This window comes from Tribolium madens, unplaced genomic scaffold, assembly GCF_015345945.1.
Source record: "Tribolium madens isolate multiple individuals breed KSU strain unplaced genomic scaffold, Tmad_KSU_1.1 Scaffold_20;HRSCAF=117;Tcas5.2_LG4, whole genome shotgun sequence".
NCBI lineage: Eukaryota > Metazoa > Arthropoda > Insecta > Coleoptera > Tenebrionidae > Tribolium > Tribolium madens.
This window is the reverse complement of record NW_025400985.1, coordinates 11,386,869-11,400,864: the sequence shown is the minus strand read 5'-3', so window position 1 is coordinate 11,400,864 and position 13,996 is coordinate 11,386,869. Positions and strand designations below refer to the sequence as shown.

The following is a 13,996-nucleotide window of genomic DNA, read 5'->3' as shown; positions in this document are numbered from 1 at the left end:
ACATTGCTAGAGAAAAATAGTGTGTTATTTGCATTTAATAACTAAAAATGAAATTATTGGAATTTAATTTGAATTTTTTAAATCTAGCGCGTCGGTGTTTTCGTTGTTTTGCTATTCGCAGTCATGTCATTGACATTTGACAGTTTAGTTGCAGTTTGCATTTGACGTGTTATTCAAAATTTATAACTAATTTATTTACTCTCTTTTTGTAACAAAAGTCGTTACGTCTACTTACCTGTCTCGCAAAATGTTTGCTTTATCTTTTTCACATGGTTAACTTAAAATGGAGCAACCCTACGAAGACTCACCGTCTTTCAGCGAAGAAGCGGCTAGTTTCGCTGATAACCTCGAAACTCCCTTACCTGGCGACTTCTACGCCGTCTTCATCCCACAAGACGTTCGCCAGAAAGGCACCCAAGCATGCGACTGCATCTTCAAGGACAAAGTCGAAGCCATGAAGATGGTGAAGAAGACGAAGAAAGCTCGCTTCAAACATTTCGAATTTTTGCCTGAAGCGTTGAAATTCGCAAGTGTGGGCGTTGTGGAGGCTCCGAATTCTCCACTCGTTAACGAATCGGTCAAAAGTTTAAATTCGCAGATTGTTAACGAAAGACTGAGCCCTTTCAAGGGCCCCAAACCTCAGGATCTCGTCAAGTTGCGCAAGGCTATTGAGACGGGGGATGTGGACACGTTCAGACAAGCGGTCTGGGAGAACCCCAGATATCTAGTCAGCAGTGGAGACACCCCGTCCATCCTCCAGGTACAGCCCCATTTTAGGCGATTTTTACATCAAAATGGTGTGGTGTTTTAGGAAGGTTTTCGTTACAACGCGCTTCACGTAGCGGCGAAAGCGAAAAACGGAGTCTTGGCCGAACTTATCTTGAGCACCATTTCGAATCCGGAATTTGTCAAACTCTTATATGGTGATGACGCTAATGAAAATGTTGAAACTCGCATTCAGGTCTTGCTAGACTTGTATCTAAATACTCCTGACAAGGGTCTCAACGAGACACCACTCCATTTCGCTTCCAAATTCGGTGCGCTGGACGTCGTCGAAGTCTTGGTTTCGTTTCCCGAGTGTGATAAAAAATTAAAAAATAAATACGGACAAACTCCAGACATGGTAATCCCCTAGTTCTAAAATGACAGTTTTCTAAGTAAAATTTTAGATTATTTGTGATCGTTGCGACAATATTGAAGCGTCGACTGTTATTAAAAAGAAAATTGCTTTGCATTTAGAAAACTCGTATTACGTTCCTGTGCTTCGAGCGGAGGATAACTCCGTGGCACCACTGATTGGTGAACCGTTTTCGCCTGGACGATCACCGGTTGGTAGCCCTGTCTTAATAAACCAAACTAAAAATTTACTTGTAGGTCGTCAATAAGGACCCTTTGAGTCCACGATTAGAGATTCACGCCTTTGCTGGACCAATGAACAAAGAAGGGGCGGAGCAATTCCGTAAAGTGTGGAAGACTCCACCCCGGACAAGTACACCAATCAAGAAACGCCACGATGATTCTTTTGATTCGGTGTTTTCTTTGCGGTACACAGACCCATCGAAAGGTTTGGAGCGATTAGGTCAGAAATTGGCCAATAAATTTGACGTTAATTGGAAAGAGTATTGGTCGTTTTTGGATTGTTTCGTTGATATTGCGTCCAATGAAGGTTTAGCTTTGGTGGAGAATTATCTATTGGCGAAAGTCATATCAATGGATAAGTCATACTTATCACCGGATTCGCCGGAGGAAATGACGAAAAAATCCTTAAGTACGATCGCGGATTTGTGTTTGCAAATGCAGAATTGTAACATTAATGAAAGTTGCGAGGAAAAGTCCGGTTTTAATTCGTTTTTATGTGTTGAAAAGGCTTGTAACGTTTTTGCGAATCGAATCGCGAGTGAGATTTATCATCGGATATTTGATGATTTTTCATTGCAAGTTTCCCTTCTCGAAATGCAAACAAAACAAGTCGAATTATTGATTTTAAGTTATTTAGACGATTACCGTTTTAACAAAATTAATTTCTCTCAATTGCATCCCCGGTTAGGTCTGTTGACAAGTCAGAAAATGTGCTATTTTATCGAAAAATCATCGCGAAATAATTACATCCAAAACATTAACAAATTCGTAACCGAGTGTGTGAAAGCGTTCGATTGTTTTTCATCCGACGATGAGGGGAATTACCCGAAAGACAACAAGCCGACATCATCAAAAAAACAATTGATCTGTTTGATGCAAAACATTTTAAATAATTTTAATCAAGACACTGAGCCGTGTCACGAATTGGACGAAGAACAAGTATGCCGAGACGCTTGGATCAAAACAAAAGAGTGTACGTGCGTTTTCCATTTCAAAAAGTCGCGAAAAACTCTCGGGTTGAGTCGGAATAACAGCGCGAGGCACTCACGTATGAAGACAGCAAAGAAACTGTTTTTTGAACGGATTGATGGTGAGTATTTTTGTAGGATGCGGAGCCGAGAGTCATGACGATATTTCAGTGGAAACTTCATCATCGGATGATGATTTCTACACGCCACCTGAAAGCCCGAGCAAAATTTATGATTCGGACAATGAAGCAGATTTTAGTGATGTTCCTCTGACCGTCGAAGTGTTTATTGAAGGGACGCAGCCGACTAAGATTGACAACGCCCTCTATAAAGCTTTAAAATTATCAGATTGTTGTATAACTCCGGGAAAATACCCGAATATTTACAGGTGGTTCCATAATGTTGGGCTTTATTCAGAGGCGGAGCGTGAGAGGTGAGTCACTGCCAACAAAATGAGCATTCGTTACAGGTGTTTTTAGTTGGCCCCGGTCGAAGATCAACACTCCGCCTCACTCGTCATTAGCCACGCCTCCGCGCTACGCCTCCTCGAAAGTAACGTTCCAATCGCCTTCTTCCAGTTCGTGGCTCCGGATCACTGGTGCGAATTCACCTCGAGCAAGTCTTCAAAAATTAAACTAAGAAGAAATATTTTTATTTGTGCCTAAACTAATTAAGTGTCAATTTCATAGTTATGTATTATATTTTGTACAAACGTTTCTATTTTGTTAACTGTTTCACTGAATGAGAAATAAACTATTTTGTAACTAGGTTGAGTTTTTTCAAACGGAGGTCTAATTGGGCGCTTTCTTGCTCGAGGAGGGAGAGTTTCGAACGAACTTGGTTGAGGATTTCCCCGGTGATGTGTTCGGAGGAGGAGTCATCGCTCGAGTTGACCACTTGATTGACTTCTAGAATAATCATGGAATAAAAATTGGATAATTAATAAAATTTAGGTAAACCTTCAGAGAAGTTGATTTGGTTGGATCGCACTAAATAGGAATTTAAGAAATCGATGTTTAAACGAGAGTTGGCCAAGTCTTTATTTAGCAAAGTAATCGTCGAGTTTAGTCGCTCAATTTCGTGATTCTTCTCCCGAGTCACATCCACTAATTTTGCAACTTCTTGTTGTAACTCTTGAACTAAGTTCAAATTTTTCTGACAAGTCTCTGTGCAGTGTTTCAGGTCACAAACTTGTGTTTTTTCCTTCATTATCGATTTTTCCAATCCTTTTTGGAGTCTTGTAACCTCATCCAATTTTTCCTGAATTTTTCTTTCCCTCAAATTTAAATTTTCCTCTCGCAATACCGCCTGACCCAATCTCCGTTTTGCTTCTTTTAACTCGATTTTGAGTTTTTTATTTTCACGTTTCGCTTCGATTTGGCATATAAATAGTTTTTTGATTTCCTCATTTCGCGTTTCAAGTTCGCTCCTCAAGACCTCCAATTGTTTTCCATAGGGAGCGAAACTTTCCTCAATTCGGGCCTTAATTTCTCCCGCTACTTTCGGGGTAACCCCCAACACCTCTAAAACTTTGTCTAAATAATTCGACCCTTTAATTTCAGAAAGCTCTTCCAAAGCAGCTGACTTTGATGCAATCAAACAACTCAACAGGGATTCCTCATTTCGGAAATACCGCGCTGATATTTTCAAACTTTCGCCACTATTTTTCGATATTCCGATCAACTCTAACACATTTACGAGACTCTCCTCGTCAAATCGCCATTTGTTACGTAAATTGTGGGCTTCGTAGAGAGAAAACGGGATTTGGGGAGCTACTCCCGGCACCTCAGTGCTGAAAATTGATAAGGTATAATGACAACCTTCGTGGAGTAAATAGTCGGCAATTACTAGACTGAGGGCTTGCTTGGAGAGGGAAAATTGCTGCTTTTGCTCGATTTTCCCCACTTTTGTGTTCTTCAATTGCTTGATCATGAGGACGCGGAGGTACGACCGGAGATCATCAACTAGACCCTTCTCCTCAAAATACGTGTACAACATCCTCTGAAACTCCTTTGAGGACATCTGAGACGTGGGAGAGTCGAAAAGGGCCGGAGAAATGTGTTGCAAATGATTGGGTTGCATTTTTCAAAACACCGATGAGGTTATGTTTATATTGACGTTGGCTAATTGCCATGGTAACGCATCAAGTCACCAAATTTTGCTGGAGTTTTTTATATTTATTCCATCTAGGTTGCTGTACCTGGAGAATCATGGCGGTTTATTTGGAAAATTACCAAAAATACAAGTTTTGAAACATGTTTAACCGTGAATACTCCAATCAAAACAAACCCTAATGTGTTCAAGACAAGAGTCTTATTAAAATTATACCCAATTATGATTTTCTTAATTTTTTGTGTGCTTAACAATGTAAAATGAGATTAAAAATAAACTATATTTCATCTCTTGTAATATTTATTTATGAAATTACAAAAATCTGAATACATATAAGACTACAGCAATGTTCAAGTAAATATACTTTTTCTTATTCGATAAAATATTACATCCTTTATTTTGTTTGTACTTAACGGACGGAAATTACTTAATTGAGTTTAATTTAATTAAACGACCCCGAAGTGCACTACTTTGATTTTGGGTTGTGCCTCCTCACTCTCCTTCCTTCTCATTGGGGTGAAATCCTTTAAATAGTCCTCATTGGGGTGACACAGCGGCAAACTATCGGCCAACTCCTTCTGTGGGTCGGTGAAATGAGGTGGGGGCGGCGGCCTCGTCGGTCTCTTGATCTCAGGGACAATAAACGCCGTCACTGTATCCGAAAACTTGACTTTTGGTTGCACCTTCTTGACAGCCCCGGTGGAGGGCAACGGTGGCTTAAACACATTACGGGGGATCCCTAGGTTGGGCAAAGGAGGCGCTTTGAAGTTCGCCGGCACTTGTGGGGCCTTCACGAAGGTGGCTCGCGGATAGGTCTTCGGTTGCGGGTTGTTGAAGTTCGTCGTGAGGTAATTATCGGGGTTTTCGTCGCTGCTTCCCGAGCATTGGGAGCAGGACGACCGAGTGCAGTTCGAGGCTTCGCTTGAGCATCTGCTGAGGAGGGCGGAGGCCTGCGCGCGGGCCGCAGCCGCCATCTCGGTTTCGCCAATCTGCACCGCGATGTAGTGGAGGTCCATGAAGAGGTCGTGGTGGCCGAGGTCAACGGCCAGGAGGAAGGCGGTTTCGAACATTTGGGCGCGGACTAGTTGGTGGAAGAATCGACGAGTCAGGGAGAAAATTTGGGTGAAGAAACGAGAGCGCGTTTCTGGGTTGAGGGGCACCGGGGGGCAGTGGAAGCAGCCGAGGGCGTCTTGGAGGTACCTCGCAATGTCCTCGTTCATTGGCTGTGATAATAAATAGGCTACGATTTTTTGTAAAACGTTGAAGCTTTCGTCGTTAAACTCCCAACTAAGGAGGAGGCGAATAGCTTTATCGATTTTGCCCATCTTGATATATCTTTGCGATAAAGATTTGAAAGATAAAGATCTATCAATATGAGTTATAAGTAACATGGGACCTTGCTCTAGGACCACGACTAGGTCTTTAGGCCCCCAACTAACCGAACTTATGGTAAATTGAGTATTAAAATATCCGGATAAATCGACTAAAGCAGTTGGGGTACAGTCCTCTCCCATTATTTGTGATTTAACACTATTTAAAGCCGTATCAAAGTATTGCAATTGCCCTCTTTCATTCAAAACAGTGACAACAGCCCCCAGAGAGTTCCACCGTGCAAACTTCGGTATAAACAATCCTTTAACCGTCCTAGTGGACCCCCTTACTCGATCCAACAAAGCCAAAGACCCATCAATACAACCAATTAAAAGTTTAGTTTCCTGCTCATTTAAAGCACAACAACTGACTTGGGTTTGAAGAGGCACTGAAATAACCGAAACCCGTTTCAGATTCGCCCCAACTAACTCAAAATTACTCAATTCAACCGAAACAGCCCCCCTAAGAGTCACTTTTTGTTCAATTACGAACAAAGTTCTGCGTATTGTCCGACTCACGATGACTTCAATAGGGTCCCCGTCGGTTTTTTTATAAGCTAAAAGCTCGGGCCCTCTAACGCCAACCCAGTAGAGGTGTAGATTAGCACGTTGGTAGTCTTTCCCGAGAGGGCTCCATGGCTGCGGGTGTTCGGCTTCACATTTGCCCCACACGGCTAACCAATCGTTGTGGAAGTTGAGGTGGCGTCGAGGGCCCCCTTCGACAATCCAGCCGTCCTTCCAAGAGCCTCCAAACCCGAGCACGTGGCCGTCATTGCAGATACAGATGATTTGGGGGCCCAGAATTACGCCATCGCATAGTATGTTGACTTGGAGTTTAGCGGCGAGAGATTTATCAAAGGTGAGACTTGTGAGGTCGCCAGTAGTGATGTCAATTGTGAGGGTGACGACAACCCCCGTGGATAGAAGGAGTTGCAAGTGGTTGTCAGACCAAAAGAAACAAATGATTTTGTTGTGAAGGAGGTACTCCTACAGAAAAAAAAATATTAAAAACGGAAAGTAAAGGTGAAGGAGACCAACCTCTAATTCTTTGAGTCGATCACGAAGCTTTTGGGGGCGTTTATTAGGCAAGTGCCATATTACACCTCGTTGTTCACAATACTTTTTTTTGCTTTGGTAGCAAAGGGAATCATTAAGGTCTTTTTTTGAGTAGTATCTAAAATAAAAGCTTTTAGTTGATTGCACAAGGATTGGGGGGCTTTAGTACTTGAAAGATCCAAAATCTGGATGTTTTACGATGACGTCTTCTTGGGTGCTCCAGAAATGGATTTCGCTCAAAAGGGTCAACATTTTAAGGCCGATTTTGGTCTAAACTTTTGATTTTGAAAATGCTTCTTTTTAAGATTCATTACTTCAAACGTCGTCTGCGTTGATTGACAGTGAACTTGTCAAAATGGTAAATTCCGGTAGATGACGCGCGCGTCACGCTCTAAAGGAAACTGTAATTTGTGAAATTTGAAAATTTACAGGAAATTAAATGTTATAATTGTTGACACATTTAATAAAATATTGATCTGTCACACAACTAACACATTTTTTCAGCTTAAGAAGCGCATTATCAATATCATTACATTATATTTTTTAAATGCCAAGTAGGTATCCGAACTTGCTGTGTTCCAAACTGTGGGCAAGGGGAGAAAGAGGATGTTATTTTACATCAATTTTCAAAAAGTAGAAATCGAAAAAACGAATGGCTTAAGAGAATATTTGGTACCATCGGCAATATACCCCAAATTCCGTGATTTGTGGAAAACACTTTGAAATAACGAGCTATTACAAAACAAAACATTGTTACCAATTGCAGTTCCATCCTTGGTCTTGAATTATAAAAGAATTACTCGTTTTCAGGTAATCTCTACCACTTCCATTAATTCAGAACGTAAGCCGTTAGAAACGCCTGCACTGTGTATCCAATCATTTGACAGAAATTATATAATTTCAAGTCCATTTCGATTTGATTTTGATCAACAAAGCGATTTAAAAGTTGGTGATACTCATGATTTTGATTTAAAAAATGTTTCAGATGCAATAAGTTCGGAAGAAAAATTTGTCTTACTAGATAAAATTCAAAATTTAGAAAAAAAGTTACAGCAAGCAAATGTAAGATTTCAAAAGTTGAATAAGCTGTATGAAAATAAACTTGAAAAACTAAAGAAAATGCAGGAAAGTAGTATAAAGGCCCCTTCAGCACACAGCACTTTTTAAGGTAAAACACCCCGATTTTCAAGGGTAAACTGAAAAGCAAAAAAAATCGTGAAAACACCATGATTTTCAAGGGTAAACAGAAAAGCAAAAAAAATCGTGAAAACACCCCCGATTATCAAGGCTAAACAGAAAAGCGTAAAATATCGTGAAAACACCCGTGTTTAAGGTTTTATTTTGAAATTAACATTTTTTCAAAGATTTGACCCTGTTTTTCTATTGGGCCACTTCAGCACAAAAATGAAAACGGTTTGAATAAAATTTTAATTAAAAAATCAAAAATACAATATTTAAATACAGCTATAAATTAAATGACAAATCTCAATATAATTGAATTAAAATACTAGAGTAACTAATTCTACAAATCAAACATTTTAATCAAATTGTAATTAAGACATTAGACATGGAGCCAGTTTACAGAAAATTTGATTTGCGATTAAATATTTGATTGCGACATGGCCTACTTCATCTGTCTTCCACTGCGCTTCATACGGCCGTAACATAACGAGCCAAAAGACAATTCTCTTAACCTCAAAAATATCGTCGAAATCGTCCGGTAAGTAGTGCCATCTACTTGGTTAACTGAAAACTTTTTAATTCATATTTTGACAGTTCTAAATTAGAAATTACCAGCACCTCATTCAAAATTCCTTCTTTTTAAATTAATTTGTTACTGAATCGTTTGTCGAAGACTGAAACGACAAATTTGATCGGCCAAATGCGTGCTGAGGTAAAGTAACAGTTTTTTGGTGCTGGCAATCCTCTGGAACAAGTAGCTATTTCCATTCTAATTCTAAAATTTTTTTGGAAAACTAAGTCCGATAATAGAGAGGGTTTATATCATAATAAGACAGAAACTCGAATATGAATGTATATTCGAGAGCATTCTGTCTATTACAAATAAGCAGTAGGAACTTAGGTAAATGTTTTTATTAATTTTTGTTCATTACCACAAAGTTCCGGAGTATTCTTTAACCATTCAGCACGAGCTGCTATATCGCTAAGTATTTCAAATAAAGTATCTTTTTCTCTACAAACAAAACATTTCTTGCCGATCTTTGAACTTTTTAAAAGAATGATTGAAAATTTGACAAAAATTGTCAAATTTGAAATATCTATAGTCTTTAAGTTATCAAGTAGATGACGCTTGTTACCGGACGATTTTTTGAGGTTAGTAGAATTCAACGCATTCATATAAAATCGACAGTATGTTACGGCCGTATGGAGCGCAGCGGAAGACAGATGAAGTTGGCCATGATTGCGATAACTTGACGTTTTTAATGTAAATCAAGTGGGAACTTAATCGTGATCAATTTTTCTGTAAACCGGTCCACGATATTTTGAATTTTAAACCTTCAATAAATCAACTCAGATCAAACCGAGTCACGTCAACGGGTCTAAAAAACCCGRGATAACCCGCACTTGCAAATGACTTCATATTCAAAAATCCAGTATGTTTCTCCATTACGAATGCCTTTTTTTTCTGGTAACAAATTTGTATTCCTTGGTTTGTACTTATCAACGTCTGATCGAAGATCATACCTTTTTACATTATCARAATAAACTGCTTCATCTACAAACARATGGAAAGTTAGGATCTCTTTATTTTATGTTTAAGATCTAACCTCCTTCAAGTGTGACGGTGATTTCCCATATACAAGGTTTTTTTTGTTGTTTAAGGGTTYAACCCCGTACCTCTGCTACTCTGACGTTGGGTGGAATAAAATCTTTGAAACCCTCAGGATTTATYAYAGTGGGGTCGACACTTTTTGGGCATTTTATGAGATYTTGCGTATGTAAAGCGTTAGGGGGCATATTTCARGCTCTGAAATTAAGTAAAAGTGGTACTTTGAGATTATATACAATTAAACTCACTTACAACAGAGATTCCGATTCCGAGTGTGAGATTTTTGCTTTTGGATACGRATAACTAGAAAATCTAATTTCMATCAAATAAAAAATCAAYAAAAGAATGTCATTAATAAAACTAGGGGAAAACAGACTGACAACATAACTAGTGCCAACTTAGTCATGGCGGTAAATTCAAAAAGCATTTAAATTTTAAACTACAACCTATTTCGTTGTCATCATTAAACAATATTGTTTAAATATTTATGATAATTAGCAATTCCTTTTATGTTTTTATTCTAAACATATAATATTTAACATCAAATAATCACGAAAAGGAATATGAAGGACGAAAACACCCCGATTTTCAAGGATAAACAAAAAAGCAGAAAAAATCGTGAAAACACAGTCGTTTTTAAGGTATATTTTAAAATTAACATTTTTCAAAGATTTTACTGTGTTATAGTAATAATAGAGGATTAGGATAATTATAGAACTACTTATGTCAAAATSTCAAAAATAGATAAAATTTATTTAAAAGAATCATATGAGTTTGAAAATGCGGTGTATACCCAAACGGTATACGCTTCAGAAAATGACCAAGTTTTAAAAATTCTACAAATAATTTGRTRGAATTTATGAGATTTATTGATGATCTGACGACTGGGAAAGTTTCCAACTCGTTCTTGAAGGATAAAAAACGCGATTATAAGAATCACAGACGATTAATTAGTTTMATTATTTGATCGATAAGASCACATTTAAATCCAAAAACTGTSAAGTCAAATTTATCAGATTTAACTAATGTATTCGAAATATCATCAAATTCGTYAAACATTTTATCTTTAAAGAAATATAAATTTCTATATCTGAATGCTCTGTTTATATTTGGAGGTATTCCACCAAATAATTCTGAAATAAGACCGTTTTTCTTTGATCTAAACAAACACTCATCAAACTCAATATATAAAGCTTTATCATAAAATATATATGTTTTAAATATAATAATATAATAATAAGTTCTAAATATCGCATCAATTCTTTTTCCTTTTGGTATTCCTAAATTTTCAATAGATTGACCATTGTATCCACTTTTAACATTAAAACTTGGAAAATCAATTAAATAATATAAATTTTTAACAATTATTAAAACATCACCTGAAGGTCTTTGATAAATATGCGAAACTTCTTTAAAATCATCTGGCAAAAAATATAAATAATTTTTAATTAATTTCGGTTCTTTATCATAAATCATATCTTTTAAATTGACTAACTAAACATACTTTTTATAAAAAATATACATATGATGATTTGCAATTAAAAATGTGTCAATTTCTTTATTAAAATCACATAAATTCACCATAGGGTCGTGTGTCGAAGACGAATTACCAACAGTATCTTTTACTCCGACTTTGCTTACAGTAGGTTTAACTGTTGTTGTTGGTATTAATTCATATTTTAATCGTTCAGGTCGTCCATATTAATATTGAATTGCCCACATATTGTCTTGAGTCAATTTATCAATATCACCTTTATAATAGGCGTACATAATTGAATTATTATTTGCAGAATGTTCAATACCTAATGTGTGTCCTATTTCGTGTAATAAAACAGTATAAAAATTAGTTTCATCATCAGGTGTATTAATTCACCAAAATACCAATTTTCTGATTTATCAAAATGAATTCCTAAACATTCATTATTATTTGGAAAGAAGCCATGTGCTAAGACATTACCTTTTCCGTCAAAACTGCAAGAAGATATTCCTTTTTGACAACGTGAATTATGATTATGCTGAAACATCGTGTTAGAAAATGATATAAGTATATCTGGTTTAATACTATTGTACTCAAATTTGAAACAGATTCCCACTGATCAAAGGCTTTTTGTGCTAATTCTTTCATCTCGTTTGTAGCTAACGAAAAATACCATTTAAGATTTGTTTTATTTTATTTTTGATAATGAATTCTATAAGCTGTTGGATTATCTTTAACGCCACATCTAGGTTTACTGATAAAAGCAGGTGTTTCTTGATTTAATGTTCCATCAGCTGGTAAATTATAGAATTCTTGAAACCTTATTAATGCTTCATTGGTATGCGAAGCACTAGTCAAAGACGTTTCTGTTAATAATGATCCATTACTCTCTAAATACCCAAATTGTTCTAAATAACTCTGAATCTTCGATTCATCGTAAGGCTTCGCTGGGGTTATAATATTAATATCATCTGAACTTTTTACAGTAGTGAGAAATAAGAAAAAAATAATATATTTCATTTATTAGAGTAAATATCAAATGAAATAATTGGAATATCTTCAAAAATAATTATATTCGCCATATCTTCTTATCTTTTGAATACTGTTTTGACGTCAATTTTATGGACGTCGCGATTCACGCCGTCTGGAAAATCTACCAATTTTCTTTTAAAGTCAGTCTTTACGTGTTCACTTATAGCATTTCATAGCACTTATCAACCTTTAAATCAAATAATTTAATTTCCGTTTAAGTGGACTTTTTCTAGGTATTTCTCTCTGGGAAAATAATTAAAATTACTGACAAATTCCTCTTCACGTAAATTTATTTCTTTTTCATTTATTTTATCAGCCTTATATAAATGCAATAACTGTCTATAAAATTTATAAATCAACTTATATTCTTCAATTCTTTCTGATATTTTTAACCTCTTATCTAAGATTTCTATTACCCCAGCGCCAAGAGATAAACAAACTAGTGGAGGTAGGCCTAACGAAGATAATCCCGACGCACTAAATAATAATTTACTAATAGATAATCCAATTCCAATTTTATAAAAATATATGTAACTTTTTCTGTATACATACAAGCGTTTTTGTAGATATTTTTCCATTTATAACATATAGATAATATATAATTTTTTAATTACGTTCTAATTTTGAAATAGTAGTTTTCTCATTTAAACGACACGGTATCTGTTTAAAAGAATATAATGTATCATAAAAATCTTTGCCTCTGTTGACATTAATTATCATATATGTACAGTAATGACCACATAAAACAGAAGAACTCATTTGTAACTGCGTGCTATTCCACGCAATATTTTTTCCGCTACTTAATAAATATTTTTTAATTTTTTCTGGTGGAGATATTCCAAAACAGTCAAAATATAAAATATTTCTTAAATATGGTTTGTTTATGTAACATACCCAGTGTGAGCCATAACAATTAGAGGGTTGAAAATTAATTATACCTGATTCATCTTTTCTAATTTTTTTTGGTAACATGTCAATTGCAAAAAACACCTCGAAAATTTTGCGTAGCTTCATGAGGCAAATCCGAATTTTTCATAATATCAGATATTTCTATATTACTTAAACCCGATTTCCTATCAATTTTATTCCTTGTCCATATGTCTTCGTCTTTTTTGTGTTTTTTTTATCCTTTTTTATACCATCTCCAAAGGCTTTTTGAGCTAATTTAGTACCAGCATAACCAGCAGCACCTAATCCCAATGCTTTGGCTACAGCTAATGCCGCAGGAATTAAAGCAGGTAAAAATCCACCTATCTGTGTTGGAGAAAATTTGATATCACAATATTTTTTCTTCTCGTTTTTACACTTTTTAATTTCATCAATCTGATTTTCTCTTAATTTAATAGTATTATTAGGTCTTTCTGTTAAATCGAATCTTATATTACAATCTATTCTTTTTTCTTTACAACTTTGGAGTTTCTTTATTTGATTGGGTGATAAATATACTTTATAATCATTCATTTATTTAATTAAAAACTCGGTAAAACCTCGTCTACTTCATTTCCAAATAAATCTTTTCATCTATGATATTCATATTTGCAATTCTTTGGGATTCAACGACAGCATATATATAGTAATTAACATTTTGATAACCTTTTAATGTCCAATTAACTTCTAGTTCAGATGATTTTGTTTTACTAAATAAATTTTCATTATTTTCTTTTGTTACATCAAAAGCAACAACTAAATAGAGGTTACAAAAATCTTTATAGCTAACGCACGTACCTTCATCCAAATCTTTTTTATAATTACAAGAGAGGAATGCGGCATACAACCGTTGTAAATCCTCATTATTCACTTGATATTCATAAGTAGGATGTTGGGTACCATT

General features: G+C 35.9%; 3 protein-coding genes and 1 pseudogene across 3 annotated transcripts; 1 reads left to right on the top strand and 3 right to left on the bottom strand.

The window, feature by feature from the left end:
- The first annotated feature begins 135 nt into the window (after nt 1-135).
- Nucleotides 136-3,095, top strand: LOC123004708 (ankyrin repeat and LEM domain-containing protein 2). The gene is made up of 6 exons (XM_044398102.1): nt 136-760; nt 812-1,123; nt 1,170-1,328; nt 1,375-2,449; nt 2,499-2,760; nt 2,807-3,095. Exons 1-6 carry the CDS (start codon nt 284-286, stop codon nt 2,964-2,966), a joined length of 2,445 nt encoding a protein of 814 aa, XP_044254037.1. The 5' UTR covers nt 136-283; the 3' UTR covers nt 2,967-3,095.
- Nucleotides 2,981-4,416, bottom strand: LOC123004709. Its single transcript, XM_044398103.1, has 2 exons — nt 3,287-4,416; nt 2,981-3,235 (listed from the first exon to the last, which is right to left on the bottom strand). The coding sequence occupies exons 1-2, from the start codon at nt 4,407-4,409 to the stop codon at nt 3,081-3,083; spliced, it is 1,278 nt and encodes a 425-aa protein (XP_044254038.1). The 5' UTR covers nt 4,410-4,416; the 3' UTR covers nt 2,981-3,080.
- A 305-nt stretch (nt 4,417-4,721) lies between these two features.
- LOC123004971 (WD repeat-containing and planar cell polarity effector protein fritz) lies at nt 4,722-7,206 on the bottom strand. The gene is made up of 3 exons (XM_044398540.1): nt 7,035-7,206; nt 6,848-6,983; nt 4,722-6,796 (listed from the first exon to the last, which is right to left on the bottom strand). Exons 1-3 carry the CDS (start codon nt 7,115-7,117, stop codon nt 4,886-4,888), a joined length of 2,130 nt encoding a protein of 709 aa, XP_044254475.1. The 5' UTR covers nt 7,118-7,206; the 3' UTR covers nt 4,722-4,885.
- A 1,774-nt stretch (nt 7,207-8,980) lies between these two features.
- On the bottom strand, nt 8,981-9,871 carry LOC123005101 (annotated as a pseudogene).
- Between the last annotated feature and the right edge of the window lie 4,125 nt (nt 9,872-13,996).